General features: G+C 32.9%; 1 protein-coding gene across 1 annotated transcript in view; it reads left to right on the top strand.

The window, feature by feature from the left end:
- The window catches only part of LRRIQ3 (leucine rich repeats and IQ motif containing 3), a 94,039-nt gene that overhangs the window by 30,595 nt on the left and 46,446 nt on the right, over positions 1 to 16,998 (top strand). Inside the window, exon 4 of the mRNA XM_054566819.1 lies at positions 1,309 to 1,465. Coding sequence (XP_054422794.1) covers positions 1,309 to 1,465 — 157 coding nt within the window. The remainder of the gene's footprint in view (positions 1 to 1,308; positions 1,466 to 16,998) is intronic.

Here is a 16,998-nt window from a genome sequence, read left to right as displayed (position 1 = left end):
CCTCCTACTTTGTGTTTCTTTCTCAAAATTGCTGAGGCTGTTCAGGGTCGCTTATGGTTCCATATAAATGTTTGAAATGTCTGTTCTATTTCTGTGAAATATGTCATTGGTATCTTAATAAGGATTGCGTTGAATCTATAAATTGCTTTGGGTAGTATGGACATTTTGAGGATATTAATTCTTCCAATCCATGAGCACGGTATATGCTTCCATTTATTTGTGTCTTCTTTAATTTCTTTTTTCAATGTTGTATAGTTTTCTGCATACAGGTCTTTTGTGTCTTTGGTTAAATTTATGCCTAGGTATTTTATTTTTCTTCATGATATATCGAATGGTATTTTTTTTTCTGATTTCTTCTTCTTCTATTGCATTGCTGGTATACAAAAATGCCTTTGATTTCTGAATGTTGACTTTGTATCCTGCTGTTTTGCCAAAATCACTTATTAGGTTGAGGAGTTTTTTGGTAGAGTCTACAGGGTTCTCTATGTACACTATCTTGTCATCTGCAAACAATGATAGCTTCACTTCCTCCTTTCCTATTTGGATGCCTTTTATCTCTTTTTCTTGTCTGACCGCTGTGGCTAGGACTTCCAATACAATGTTGAAAAGAAGCGGTGAAAGCGGACATCCTTGTCGTGTTCCCGATCTTAGTGGGAAAGCTTTCAGTTTTTGCCCACTGAGTATGATATTGGCTGTAGGTTTTTCATATATAGCCTTTATTATGTTGAGGAATGCCCCATTTATTCCCATTGTGCTGAGTGTTTTGATCATAAATGGGTGCTGTGCCTTATCGAATGCTTTTTCTGCATCTGTCGAGATGATCATATGGTTTTTGTCTTTTATTTATGTGATGTATCACGTTTACTGATGTCTCATTTCTTTTAGCCTTTTTTTTTTTTACTGGAGCTAATAGAAAATTTAAAATTATATTGTTGCTTACATTATATTTTATTGAACACTACTGCTCTACACCAAGTTTCCTACATGAACATAAAAATTACTTCCTCAGTGGAAAGGAAAAGTAAAGATAGGTTACTTGTATTTTTCTAGATAACTTAATCGTGTCCTTTCTGACATATTATAAAATGCAGAATCAGATATAAGTATAGAAATGTTTATGAATTTATATTGCCACAATTTCTCAGCACTCATTTATCTCATGATGAATGTTGACGAACAAATCTTAGTGCCTAAATAATTTTGTATAGTATTAATATGAAAACAAATATTACATTAAATTTATCACCATGTTTTCTTATTCTTTTTTTTGTCAAAATAATAAATGACTACTTCCTCCCTTATATTCAGCTCCTTGTTTTTGTATAAAAAACATCAAGGAAAATTTATTAGTCAATGTGAAACAAAATTGATTTATATACACAGAAGATGTGAAGATAAGGTTTTTAAGGATCTCATTTTTAAGCCTGGAACCAATAAAACAGGAAAGCTTGCACGATGGAAACATGTAAGTATAATATGAGATACTATAATTATAATTAATGTAACATTGGTGTTTCTTCAATCTTTTAAAAATATCTTTCAATATATTGTTAATATTCTGCTTGTGATTTTCTTGATGTAAGAAAGGATATATAATGTACAAATGTAATTTTTGTAATATATTAATTACTCTTACCACAAACATTTTATAATCATGCTCTCTTTATATATATTTCTTTATTAATTATTGGAAGTAGAGATTAATAGTAATATAAAATTACTTCTTGGTAGTTTAAAACAAAGAAATATTTAGTTTATTAAAGGCTGATAATTCTACGCATAGTATAATATTCATTCATTGTTTTATGCTAAATTATGTACTGCTTTGAGGACTAAATGAAAATAAAAAGAAGCATATTTATTGAGTGCCTACTGTGTACTGGGCACTGTGCTAGATATTTTGCATATAATAGGTAATTTATTTTTCACAACCCTGTAAGATAGGTATTTTTATAAATAGGGAAACTGAGGCTCAGAGGAACCAACTTGCCAAAGCCACAGAGTTAAGTAATGTTGCTACGACTTTCACTCAGGTCTTCTGACCCCAGAGTTTGTGCTTTTTGTTTTTAGGTAATGGTAGAAAGAAGACAGTATTGTAGTACTATAATTAACAAAATTGAACTTTTTATAATTTGTAAAGCCCTGTTTGTGATAAATAAACTTGTATATTATTATAATGAGTTTAGGGAAATGTAGAGACTAAATCTAGGTTATTATTGATTTTGCTAGGACTCCCAAGAGCATTTGAAATATTCTTTGGCATAGTCAACCCTTTTCCTCAAAGGGTAACTGGGAAAATATATGTACAAGGAATAATAACAAACAAAGCAGTTACTAACTGGCACTTTGGCCTAAAATTCCATTGCAAAATTTTAGGAATCTGGGCTAGACTATGATATATTCTTTGTTATCGAGATTTTGTTGGCTTCAATTGTTTCTTTTACTTATTTCTTCTATTGCAAACATGAATTTTAGTAGATATATAGTATGAGAAAAAGTGACACCCGTTGGAGCCAAAAAGAAAAGAGAGCATAGGGGGGAAGCAATTTGCCATATATTTATCTCAGAGGAAGCTTAATTATTCACTTTCCTCCTGTCCCATGCCCTCACATCTGATGCTTTCTTAAGTTGGTTTTTCATATTTTGTTAGGAAAGAGCATAAGAGGTAAGAAAGAGTGATGGTCAAAAACCATTATGCCCTTGGCTTGACATTTCTGGAGAGTGCATGTGTTCTTCCTTGTTATCAGCAAAACAAGGAAAGGGATCAATAGAACAATCCAATCCAATTGCTGTGGAAGGGATCTCTTACTTGGCACCACTTCTAGCACACTGAATGTTTACATCTTATACTCCTTTATGGCATTGCATAGTCCCTGGAAACACCAGGTATAATCTCATTTGGCAGTCATTTATACTAAAATAAGATTTTCTTTAGAACTGCTTATTTGGTTAAATTCTAGAATATTTTATTGATTTTTCCTTCCAAAGATTCATTTTTCTCGTTACTAAAAACATGACTTTTTTTGTAAAACATGACAAAATTGTTCTCAAATACAATCTTCCTGTGAACTCTTTACATGAATTATTATTAAATACATTTTCCTGAAGGTTTATAGATTTATTTTTTAAACCTGATGAACTTTTTATCTTTTAATATATTATATTTTTTAATAAGGGTTCAAAAATATAATCTAACTTTTAAATTATACTACATATGCATGGAAAATACGTGAAAGCCAATATTAATAGTGGCTATTTAAGTTTCAGAATATTAAGTAATTATTATTTTTTCTGATAGTTATTTTTTTTCTAATCAGAAATCATGTTTTATTAACATAGTGCAGCAAAAAAGATTTTTCATCGTGGATAAAAAGATTATACCTCCATTATTTATAATATAAATATAGAAATACTGCCTTCAGGAACCTCTGTTTTATGTCATATTCCACATAATCATTTTTTACAGTTAATAAGCCTTATCTTTTTTAAAGCATTGTCAGGTTCATGGCAAAATTAGTAAAAGGACAGAGTTTCCATATATTCCCTACCCCCGCACATGCACAGTCTTTCCTGCAGTGGTACATTTGTTATGATCTACGAACCTGAGTTAACACATCATTATCTCCCAAAGTCCATAGTTTAAATTAAATTAGTTTATTTAGTGTTGTACATTCTATGGGTTTTGTCAAATATATAATGATGTGTATCCACTGTTAGAGAGTGTCATACAGAATAGTTTTAGGGCCCTAAAAACCCTCTGTGCTCTGCATATTCATCCCTTCCTTCCCCAACCCTTAGCAGCCAATAATCTCTTTACTGTCTCCATAGTTTTTTCTTTTCTTTTCCAGAATGTCATACAATTGGAATTACATAGTATGTAGCCTGATCAGATTGACCTCTTTCACGTAGTAATATGCATTTAAGTTTCCTCCACACCTTTTTATGGCTTAATAGCTTATTTTTTAGCACTCAATTATAATCCATTCTCTGGATGTACTACAGTTTAATTATTTATCCATCTAATGTAGTACATCTTGGCTACTTCCAAGTTTTGGCAATTATGAACAAAGCTGGCATACATATCCATGTGAAGGTTTTTATGTAGACATAGATTTTAATCTGTGGGGGGATAAATACAAGGGACTATGAATGCTGGATCATATGGAAAGAGCATGTTTGGTTTTGTAAAAAAAAAGTTGCCTGTCTTCTGAATTTGCTGCCCAATTTCTCATTCCTACCAGCAGTGAATGACAGTTGCTATTTCTCCACATCCTCGCTGGCATTAGGTGTTGACAGTGTTCCGGATTTTGGCCTTAGACTGGGCCTAAAAGATGTGTAATAGTGTCTCATTATTGCTTCAGTTTGCAATTTCCTAATGATATATGATGTTGAACATCTTTTCATATGTTTATCTTCTTTGGTGAAGTTTAGTTTTCATTGTTAGAAAAATGAGATGATTTATTACATGGTCTATGTGAGTAGGAGAGGAAAGAGAGTCACCTTACTCGGGGCTGCTGCATTGCAGAGTGTCCAAGTGCAATTACATCGCTGCCTGTGTGGAAGACATTTCTTGGAGTTGTGCAGACCAAAGAAACCATGGCAGGGTGAGGTTGTCCTAATTTTCTAAAGCCAAGTAACTAATTATATTTGAGGGTGCTTTTTTTTTTTGCACCTACTTTAAATTCAGGTAAATGTGGAGGACAGAAAAAAAATAATCAGTTTTATAACACTGCAAGCCACAAAATATTGAATCTACTTTTGCCCTCTTTTTTGTCTAGTTTTACAAGAATTGATACTAAGAAAATACTGAGAAGGTTGATCTGATATCAGATTCAGATGTGGAATGAGTTATCTCACTTTATTATGTGGGGTGTTAAAAAAAACTTATGGACAGATGTTTTAATTTTTTAAATTTTATTGTTTTGTGAAGTGAGAGTGCTTCCTTATGCTAGAAACTGACCTTTATTATCAATGAGCTCTGAGGTGTTGTTTTAGCTTATATAAGCCTAAGAAAGTAGCTTTGAAATGACATGTTTATATCTTTTCTAAAAATTGCTCTTTGTTGTTTGTCAGTCATTTTGGGGCCTTATCAACAATACAGTTCATTTTAAATGGGTATTTTTTGAATTCTTAGAGTGTTCTTATCACTGTAATAAACTCTAAGGTCTTAAAAATTGAAATTAACAAGTTTTATTCTGAACCTTATAGGTGGAGGGAAAGAACTAGGAAAAGCTCACTGGGTAGTAAAGAGTATACAAACTTAAAGTTAGTCCATTTTCTATATCTAATGGGTCTGATGAGAGAAAATTGTTTTTCTGAATATTAAGACTATTCGGAAATAGTCGTGCTTAGTGTCAGGTAGAAGTATGAGATATTTATCAGAAGAGTTTTGAGAGCAGATACTAGGGCTACCAAAGGCTAAGAATAATTTAATTTATGTTTAATTCAGTCTTTTTGGGGTCCAAAGCAACAACAATGGTGGCTTAGAATTGAAGCTGTTGCTTAATGACCCCAGCAACACATAGAGGGCTAAATTTAGCGTTTAATAAAGTGTTCCAGGTATTTATTATGTGCTTTCTAGGCTTCCGGCCTTCTGCTCCTCACTGGTAGTAAAAATAAAATGAGGACTGTTCTTTTAATCAAAGATTTACTGAGACTAAATGGAGAAGACTTGGGGCCAGATGAATAAGCCTAGAACAAACACATACAAGGATAGTACTAGATACCATTTGTAACTGCTCAAATTCGGGAATGCAGTTAGTAGACACCTTCAATGGTTAGTTTTTTTAATGTTTACCTCTGCTTTCAAGTTTAGGTCACGCTATTCTCTAGGCACCCTCCAGGCAGTTACTGAGTAAGGCAGCATTACAAGGACTTGGCCATTTCTGCTCTCTGTGAGACTTTCTTTAGACTTTGCTCCGGGACTCTTGGTTAGCAGAAACTTTGGCTCTCCCTGCTTAATCTTTTTCTTCCATTTTCCTTTAATGAGTGTTACTTCCCAATAAACCTTCTGTGCACTTAACTTTGTCTTGTTATTTCCTTTCTGGAAGATCCAGCATGTGACACCATTTATTATGCTTAGCTCCATAGATGTGAATAAGCAAGATTTGAAACCAAGCAATTGCAGAATTAGTTTTGAAAAGCAGCAGGTAAATGGTAATTTAGTACATAATCTGAAATATAAAACTGTGGGGGTTGCCAAGGTCAACGGAGAGAACACTAGAAAAAGGATAAAATTGAACAGAGGATTTACATAATAGCATAACATCTGGAAAAGGTAAAGGGGTAGGATCTATAAAGTGCTTATAGTAATAACAGATACTTGTTCAGTGAGGTGAATGAAGGAAAATCAAGTGAGGTAAAACTGAGACAGAGAAATTAGGAAAGAGTAACAAGGGAGATCCTTATAAATTATAACATATGGTAATTTTATTGGCATCTTTTAACATCTTCCCACAAATGTCAATTTTATTGGTCCCATCCCCATACCTAAGGTTTGAATATTAATAGTATACAATACATTGTCTCTCTCATGGGAGTCACAAGACAAATATAAACAAAATTGTAAATAAAAATGTCTGCCTGTGATATTCTCAAGAAAGTGTTTTTCCCTAATTGAAAATATAATTCTTTTTATAATTATAGCTCTTAACTCAGCTAGTCACACAGAACACTTATATATCTGCATGCTATCTGACCTTCTAGAACCACTTAGAGGACAACTGATGTGTCCATCCATACATCTCCTCTTGTTAAAATACAAAATTTGGAAGTTATCTTTTACTCTGTATATAAAAGACACTTTGTCCACATTTCCATGGACTACAAGGAGTATTTCTGTCTGAATAATTTCCCAGACAGTTTAGAAATCTACCTGGTACCCTTCAGCTTAGTTCTCTTCAGTATTCAAAGTTTCTCAGTCTTTTATGTCCTTCAGTTATTCTTGACTGCCTCATTTTCAGACCTGAGGCCCTTATGTCACTCTTTCTTGTCTTCAGGCAGATTTTCTGGTATCATCCTGGTCTTCATTCTGTACTTCTGAAACTGTATATCCCTATTGCACATTTCCAGATTGCTCTCATTTTGATTCTCCTCCTTGCCTAGACATACCTAAATTTGCCATAAGCTCCTTTCCCAATAAGCCTCTGCTGTACGACTGTAATTTCTGTTTGCATTGTGTTTCTTCTAGACAATTGTCCCCTCTGTATCTCATCCATGGCTCGTTTGCTCTCCCCTCATATTATGTCACAATTTTATAAATAATTTTTAAAAATCTGTAATACTTAAATGATTTTGAGGATGTACCTACCTTCTTTGGAAATGCCTAAACTATTTTATTTTATTTTTATTTTTAAATTATGTTTATTCTTTTACAGTTGCCTAAGTTTTTCCCCCTTTGCCCTCCTCCACCCCTCCTACCCTGCCCCCCGCTCCCACAGTCAATCTCCACTCTGTTGTCCACGTCCATGGATCATTCATACATGCTCTTTGTCTAGTCCCTTCTCCTTCTTCCCACCATTGTCCTCCTTCCCCGTGCCCTCTGGTCACTTTCAGTCTGCTCCATGTTTCCATGCCTGTGGTTTATTTTGTTCGTTAGTTTCTTTTGTTGAATAGATTCCACTTATAGGTGAGATCATATGGTATTTCTCATTCACTGAGTGGCTTATTTCACTTAGCACAATATTCTCCGGTTTCAGCTATGTTGTCACAAAAGGTAGGAGTTCCTTCTTTCTTTCTTTATTTTTAAATGCAAAGTTTATTTATTTTTAAATGTCAAAATCCATTATGAAATATTTAAAAATTTAAATCCATTATAAATCTCAGCAATTAAAATAACATGATGCCAGCACAGAAATAATTAAGTAGATCAATGAAATAAAATGAGCATTCTAGAAACAAATGTATATATCTCTCTAATACCGTAATGTATGATTAAACTGATATTTCAAATCAATGGGGAAAATAAGGCTTATTCAATAAATAAGGTGTATGAACCACTATTACTGAAATAAAACACATATAGAGCCCTATTTGACACATTATACAAAAATATTCAGGGGAGTTAAAAATCACTGTAAAATCTAAGGAGTTTTAGGAGAAAATACAAAGTAACATTTTTCTAACCTCAAAGTAAAATATTCACCCAGAAGCTATAAAGTATTGACAATATGATTATATTAAATATTTAAGACTATATAGTAATATACATATAAAAAAGTTAAAGGACAAGTAATAGAATAAGAAAGTATTTGCAACACATCTAAAAAAGGGTTAATAGTTTTTTTTCTTTTTTTAGGGAAAAAATTCTATAACATTTAGTTAAAAAACAGATAGAGAATACCAAAAAGTCATTTAAAGCTTTTTAAAAATAGTAGAAATAGTCAAGAAATATAAAAAAAACAGGTTTGGTTTCAACAAATAATAAAGTAACAATTAAAATAACACATCATTGTCACGATCAGATTAAGTATTAAAAATATTGGTAATATCAAGTATTGGTGACTGTGAAAGGAACTGGGTATTCACAGGCTATTTTTCTTCATCTTAAAGCAGTTCCTTTAGCATATTTTGCAATGCTGGTTTGGTGGAGGTGTATTCTTTTAGCCTTCTTTTGTGTGGGAAACTCCTTATTTCGCCTTCCATTTTTCGTTGAGAGCCTTGCTGGGTAGAGCAGTCTTGGTTGCAGGCCTTTGCTTTCCATGACATGGAATATTTCTTGCCAGTGCCTTCTGGCTTGTAGAGTTTCTGTTGAGAAGACAGCTGCTAGCCGTATGGGGGCTCCTTTGTATGTTACTACCTCTTTCTCCCTCACTGCCTTTAGGATTCTCTGTTTGTCTTTGATATTTGCCATTTTAATGATGATGTGTCTTGGAGTGGGCCTCATTGTGTTTCTCTTGAATGGGACCCTCTGTGCTCTCCTGACTCTCTCTTATAAGGAGCCTCTGAGTAAATACATACTACCCTTCCCCCAGATAATCAGCATATCTCAATATACTTAATCACATCTGCAAACTTACTTTCACCATATAAGGTATTATGGAGTGAATATTTGTATCCTCCTCACAAATACATATGTTGATGCTTAAATCCCAGGTATGGCTGTATTTGCAGATAGGGTCTCCAAGGAAATAGTTAACGTTAAATAAGGTCATAAGTGTGAGGCCTTGATTTGATAGGATTAGTGTCCTCATAAGAAGAGACACCAGAGAGCAAGTTCTCTCTACCCCCACCACCGTGCATACACTAAGCAAGGGCCTTAGAATGATGGGAGAGAAAAAGGCTGTCTGTAAGCCAGGAAGAGAACGCTCCCAGTAAACTGAATCGGCTGAAGTTTTGATCTTAGGCTTCTTGCTCCAGAACTGTGAGAAAATAAATTTGTTGTGTTTAGGCCATCCAGTCTATGGCGTTTTGTTATAACAGCCTGCGAAGACTAACATATAAAGAGACATTTGCAGGGTTCTGGGTATTAGAGTGTAGACATCTCGGAAGGCCATTTTTCAGTTTGCTATAACCATGTCCTGAGTGGAAAGGTTGTGTAACATATTCTGGAAAATTTCCCCCAAAGACAGTTAATAATACATTTTTGTCTCTTTTTTTTCTGCCTTTCTCCAAGCCTATTGCTTGGAATGTGTATTATAGATGGAATTCTGTCTTAGATCATGGTGTTGAGGCCACAATTAGGGTGGTGGAGTGGAAAGTTGGAAGTAGCCTAGATTACAGAAAATTGTGTTATACTAGTACTGGATATTAGATATTTATATAAGGTGGAAATACATTTCTATCTTGAGTAAGTCACTATACCTGTTTCCAGTTTTCAGTCCATCTTTGAAGAAGCATGGAGAGGCTTGGAAGTTTTCACTCTATCATAGCAAGTAAAAACCTGAACAAACTGAGAAATCAGCTCTTTTTAGATCTGTGAGAGAAGTAAGGTCACCAGTTAAAATGCTGCTGCCAAAAATAGAGGAACTGACACGGAAACATAGAGAACCACACTTAGTAGAGCAGAAACCCATGAGGTGAAACCTCCATTGAACCAGTGCCCTAGTAGGGAAAGCTGAATTATAATTGATGAATTGCTGGATGCTTAATGTAGACAAGTCTGAGAAATAAAACCTGCAGGGTGAATTTGTCTTTGAAGGATCCCCACACTTTTGTGGGTCTTACCTCTTGGAGTTCTTACAGGTTCTCACAGTGAATATTTGAAGGGAAAAAAAGTCTCCTTGTGCTTCCAGCAGGAGAAGGGGAAGGGAGCTCTTTGAAATATACTAGGCTTATTTTACGTGTAGTTTTGCTTTCCATGATTTCAGATACCCATGATCAACATGGTTTGAAGATATTAAATGGAAAATTCCAGAAATAATACATACATTTCAAATTGCATACTGTTCTGAGTGGTGTGATGAATCGCATCCTTTCCCATGTTGCTCCACCTTTGGGGCGTGAATCATGAACTTGTCCAGCATATCCTCGCTGTAGGAGCTACCTACCTGTTAGTCACTTAGGAGCCATTTCAGGTGTCAGATCAGTTATCAGGGAGAGAGACCACACTCACAAAGCTTTTACTGTAGCATATTGTTATACTTTTTTTCTATATTATTTTTAGCTATTGTTATTAATCTCTTACTATGCCTAATTTATAAATGAAACTTTATCATAAATATGAATGTATATCTGTTTGGTAAAAACGTAGTATAGTCATTCTCGGTATCCATGGGAGATGGGGGTTTTAGGGCCTCTCAAGTATACCAAAATCCAAGAATACTCAATCCCTTGTATAAAATGTCTTATATATTGTTTTATAACCTACATGTACACTCTGGTATACTTTAAATCATCTCTATATTACTTTTAATACAATGTGGACACTATATTAATAGTTGTTACACTATATTTTTAGGGAATAGTGACAAGAAAGAAGTCTGTACATGTTCAATACAGATGTAACCATTGTAAGCCTAATTACCTAGTACACATCAGCAAAAACATAACTTTTTTCAGAATATTTTTGATCTATAGTCAGGAATCCATGTATGCAGAGGGCTGACTAGCAGTTATACATGGATTTTCAAATGTGCAGGGATGAGGGTTTAGAGGAGGTGGTAGGATCCCCTAACCCTTGTATAGTTCAAGGGTGAATTCTAATTGAAAATGAAAATACAACTTACCAAAATTTGTGGGGCGCAGTGAAAGCAGTGCTTAGAGGAACATTACAGCATGGAATGCATATATTAGAAAAGAAGAAAGATCTAAAAGTAATCATCTAAGTTTCCACATTAGAAAACTAAAAAAAGCAAATTAAATCCAAAGAAGAAGAAAAGAGATAGTAAAAATTAGATCAGAAATCAATGAAATTGAATATGTCACTACTCAGCAAAATTTAATTCCAGCTGGTATTCTAGTGTATATCCAGTCACTTAAACAAGATGTAATAATTCTTGGTCCAGAAAACTGTAAGTTAAAATATAAAGCATGCCCTTTATATATCCCATATATAAGGTAACATTGAAATAGAATAAGCATAATAAAAACTTTCCATTTGGAAAAAGAGAGTGGTGAATATATGAGTATGTGGTCTTTTGAGCCTGGCTTCGTTCACTTAGCATAATGTTTTCAATATTGATCCATGCTGTAACATGTTATCAGTGCTTAATTTTAATGGTTGAATAATATTTCATTATTATAGATATATAAATATTATTTATATATAATAAAATAATATTTTATATGCTATTTATACATAAAATAATTTATGTATTATTTGTACATTATTTTTTATATATCACTTTATAATATTTATATTGCATATAAATAATTAATATTCACATTACATAAATAATTGATATGATTTATATTTATATATTACTTTATAAGCTATATCTATATGTGCATTAATTAATGTTATTATTATTGATATATAATTTTACATAAATGATATATGTAAAATAAAATGAAGTATCATTCAGCCATAAAAATTAAGTACTGATACATGTTACACCATGGATGAATCTTGAAAACATTATATATAGATATGTATATATATATATATATAAAATATATATGTGTGTGTGTGTGTGTGTGTGTGTGTGTGTGTGTGTGTATATACCACATTTTAAAATCCATTCATTAATTGAGTTGTTTCCAAATTATGGCTATTATTAATTAAGCTGCTATGAGCGTTCATGTACAAATACTTGTGTGGACATATTTTTTCAGCTTTTGGGGATTGTGTACCTATTAATAGACTTACTTGATGACATAGTAATTCTATGTTTATGTTTTTGAGGAACTACCAAACTGCCACAGCAGTTGCACCATTTTGCATTTGTATCATCATTGTATGAAAGTTCCATTTTCTTTAAATCTTCATCAGCACTTGTTACTGCTTGTTTTTAATTATAGCCATCCTAGTGGATTTGAAGTCATACTTCATTAAGGTTTTGATTTGCATTTCCCTAATGACTTATGGTATGGAGAATCTTTTCATGTATTCATTGGCATTTTTATATATTTTTTGGAGAAATATCTATTCAAATCCTTTTGATTATTTTAGGATAGGTTGTCTTTTTATTGATGAGTTGTAAGAATGCCTTATATATTTTTGATAGCAAACTCTTATCACATGTATAATTTGAATATATTTTTCCTATTATGCAGATTGTTTTTTTTACTTTCTTAATGGTATTCTCAAAGCATAAACTTCTAAAATTTTGATGAAAACCAATTAATCTTTTTTTTGTCACATCTAAAAAATCATTGTATAAGCCAAGGTCTCAAAGATTTACTTCTGATTTTTTATTAAGGGTTTTACAATTTTATCTCTTAGATTTAGGTCTATTATTTATTTGGAGCTAATTTGTTTATTGTATGAGATAGGGGTTCAACATAATTATTTTATATGTGGGTAAACAGCTGTAAGCACCATCAAAAAGAAGCAAACTTTTATTTAATTATCTAGTGCCCTTATCGGAATTCGTTTTATTATCTATAAGAGCTTATTCAGAGTTCTAAATTCTTTTCCATTGATCTGTATTTCTACCCTCACAATCATTTTGGCATTACAGATTTTCTGTTAAATAATATGGCACTGAAGAAAAAAGTGCAATATCTTAAAAATCTTCGTAGTATTGATTATTGTGTTATGCTTAAGATTTAAATCTGTTATCCTATATTTGTATTTTATGTATATTCAAATTAAAAAATCAATGTGCAAACACCTCCCACATATGCAAAAATATATTACTTATCTCCAAGGTTTTGAAAATTTTGCAATTTTAAGGTTGATGATTGGGTAGAAAATCTTTGGTGTAGAAAGTTTCTAAGCATTCAAAAATGGAGAGAATATTCAAAACTCTTAGAGACACTTGTTGATTTTTCTGTCCATGAAACACTGATAAACCACATGTTATAGTGCAAATTTCATGGTCTTTTATCATCACAAAATCAGCTTTACTTGTATACGTTTATATGTATAGGTAGGTATCAATATAGATATTTTCTTTTTTTAATTAATTAATTTATTTTTTCAAATACATTGTCTCTGCCTACCCCCCACCACTTTCCCTTGCCCCCTTCCTCCTTCCCTCCCTCAGCTCTTCCCCTTTGGTTTTGTCCATGAGTCCTTGCTATGTGTTCCTTGACTTTCCCCTTCCCTTCCTTTTCTTTCATATGAGTATTGAAACTTTGTTTTAGATTGCAAGTTCTATGCTCTAACTTCAGTGCTTTATTATTATTATTTTTTTTTACTTCAGCATACTGTGGGAAAATCAAGAACAGTGAAATCTTTTTTTCTGTAGGAATTTCTTGTTTAGATGAGGTATTAGAATAATGACCAATATGTCTCTATAATTAAGCATACATATGTGGTATAACATACAAGAAAGTGAATGTCAAAAAAAGAAAATATCAAGGGCAAAATTTATGAAAACTTCTCAACCAGTGTTGTGGAGGTGAGAATTAGCTTGGCACATGTGTGAATGGAAAGCAAATTATCCTAACTATACTAAGATATTTGTGAGAGAAACTGTGGAGACTGAAGTCGGATAGGGCTGTTAATGGACACATTAATTTTCACTTGGGGGATTAAAATGATTATTCAGTAAGAAAAAGTCCATACATTTTGATAAAGTGCAATTATGTATATCAAATTATTTGGAATAAACAAGTTACATTTATTATTCAAACTTTTATATAGAATAGTGAACAACCAAATGTTAGGGTGATTATTTAATTGTTTTGTTTATAATATAAAGTAGAGAGTAAAAAGTGAAATCTTATACCCATTAGCTTGAAGTTTTCTAGATAGTGAGATATTATGGACAGATGACAAGAGGATGTAGGAAGGTTTCCAGAGTCTAGATGAAAGAGCATAATAGAAGCTATAGATTTCAGTAATTTATGGGCCTCAAAATTGTTTAAGTTTACCTTTTCAATGTTTTTTTTCTTATTATTCTATTATAAAGGGTATACTTCAGCTAGTTTAGTATCTTTTCATTTCCTTGTTCATTCTTACCTGCTTGTCTCTTATTTTCCTTATATAAAAAAGTACAAGGGGAGACCCCCCAAACAGAATTTATTTATAAAAAAGTATATTTATTCTTACATGTTTAAACTTCAGTCGCCTTCAAAGTGCTATCCACTTGATGCAATATACCTACTGAGATGTTCTTTCCACTGCTCAAAACAGTATTTGAACTCATTGATTTTGATGCCTTTTAGTGATTCTGCTGCTTTTTGTTTCACCTCTTCCACACCGAAAACAAAAACGAGTTGTTCCAAGCAAGATCTGGTGAATAGGGAGGTTGAGCACAGGGGGTCATGCAGATTTCAGTCAAAAACTGCTGAACACTCAGCGCAGTGTGGGCAGGTGTGCTGGTAATCACCCATCATGAAAGGGACAAAAGCACTGAAAGAATCTTCAAAAAAAAAAAAATTTACTGAAGCTAAACACAGCCCGTCCTAACACCAGCAAGTACGCTAATCCAGATGGGTTTCTAGAACTCTCATTTAGTGGGGCAAGCCTGTACTACAGGGGTTTTTTTTGGTCCCCTCTTGTATTATCTACCTTTTTACATCTGCCTAATTCACGTTCCCAGTTTCTTCAAGATGCTTTCCATTGAGTTCAACTTTCTGATAACATTTATAGTTTTTAAAATATCACATAAATTGGAACTTGAACAAACATTTTTATCTTGGAATTTATATGAAATGGTTTATTAATCGAAGGAAAATTGATTAGGCTAAGAAATAAATTGGATCGGAGCATTACAGGAAAGGAAAGGGTTATAGTGCTATGAACTAGCAAATGGTGGTAAGTTTGGTAAGTAGCTTGGTATTCAAGAAGTACTGTAAGCTCTATTCTCCGTCCATACGGCCAGCACCAACTGACCATTTGTACAATTTGTGCAGTCATTTGTGCACATGGGTGGAGGGTATGGAAAGTTTATCAACATTGAAATTGGGCCAGGTTGAGGTAGAAAGTTGGTGTTAACATTGTTTGCCATCAGGTGTCAAAGCCTAAGAGCTATGCTGAGGGATTATTTTAAGAACGAAATTTAGGCTAAAGGCTAGATGCTAGAATGGAGGTTTGGGGAATAATCCAAAGAAGATGTTAAGTTAGAACTGGAAACATTGCAAAAGCATGACAGAATGATGGAGGATCAAGAATGAGATAAAAACCTAACTACTAGGATTATGTGTTAGGCTACGAGCCAAGATAAATTAATAGGGAATTCTAAGTATTGGCCTGGAGAGGCTTATCGTCTTGTGCTTTAGGTTCTAGAGTTGGAAGGAGAATTTAGTTTTGTATGTTGGATATTTAGTAGCTCCAGAGGAAGGAAAAGATGATTACAGAAACAATAGTATATCTTACAGCTTTTCCTTCAGAAGGAAAACATTGCTGCATGTTGTGAGAGATTCTGGTAATAGAATTAAACTTGGTAAAAATAACTATATTTGATCTTGGCTGCTATGAACCAGTCAGCCTATTATTTGAGAGCATTATATCTACTTTTTTCATAGGTAGGGCTAATATAGTACAAAGGTACTACTATGTGTCCTCTTTCCCCATTTATCCCCATTTATCGCCATTCCAGTATGTTACCTTTTTTCTGCAATTATGACATCAAAAAATCTCCATCTGAGGGTAGGCACTAAAATGCCTTTGTTCATACACCTTAAATTAAGTTCTTGATGCCAAGGCCAAAACCTCCTTTTTGGAATCTGATCTTTACTTTCTTTTGTTTATGAATGAGATTATTTCCAGGATTATACCTCATCATCTGTTTGCCTCTGTGCTTCAATTTGCAGCATTAAATAAAGCATAAAGTCCATGATGAGACTAAGAAAAAAAGACTTGTTCTTTTTTAATATTAGGGGAAAATAATTTCTCCAATTAATTGGAATATTGCTACTAATAGTTTTCTGATCTCTATTTCTATTAAAATTTATTATTGTCCCACTTCCTTTGAAGGTGATTGTTTTATGTGAATGTTTTTTACTATAGGAATACAATCTACTTTATGGCAGATTGTATTTTATTTGTTTTTCTACCCTTTACCTAGCACAGTGATATGCACATAGAAGGCACTCAACAAATATTTATTGATATACTTTTACTGTATATAAGTATAATCCAAACTCTGCTTAGATTGTTTTGCATTGTAATTTATAACTCATAGGTTTATTTTCTTAAAATATTAATCCACTGTGCTACTATGAAAAAAAGTAGCTAACATAATCCTACTAATTATTGATATTTTTGTACATAGGTGAGTAAATTAAGGCATTCACTGAAAGAACATAGGTTAAAAATAAAATGCAAGTCAAAAATAAAGCATAGAATGCAAAAGGATCTTACAATTATGAACTATGGAATAAAATGATTTTCTCTCCAGTACTATTATACTAGAGCTTAGAACATGCTCCAAAAATAGATGGTAAAGGGGTTACCATATACTGTGGATATTGTAATAAAATTAATTATTTCAGAAATGCTATAGT

Source organism: Pteronotus mesoamericanus, unplaced genomic scaffold (assembly GCF_021234165.1).
Source record: "Pteronotus mesoamericanus isolate MK-2021 breed Mesoamerican mustached bat unplaced genomic scaffold, CSHL_Meso_final contig_181, whole genome shotgun sequence".
Taxonomy (NCBI): domain Eukaryota; kingdom Metazoa; phylum Chordata; class Mammalia; order Chiroptera; family Mormoopidae; genus Pteronotus; species Pteronotus mesoamericanus.
Note: the sequence above shows the minus strand (reverse complement) of the source record. Positions and strands in the feature narration are given on the sequence as shown.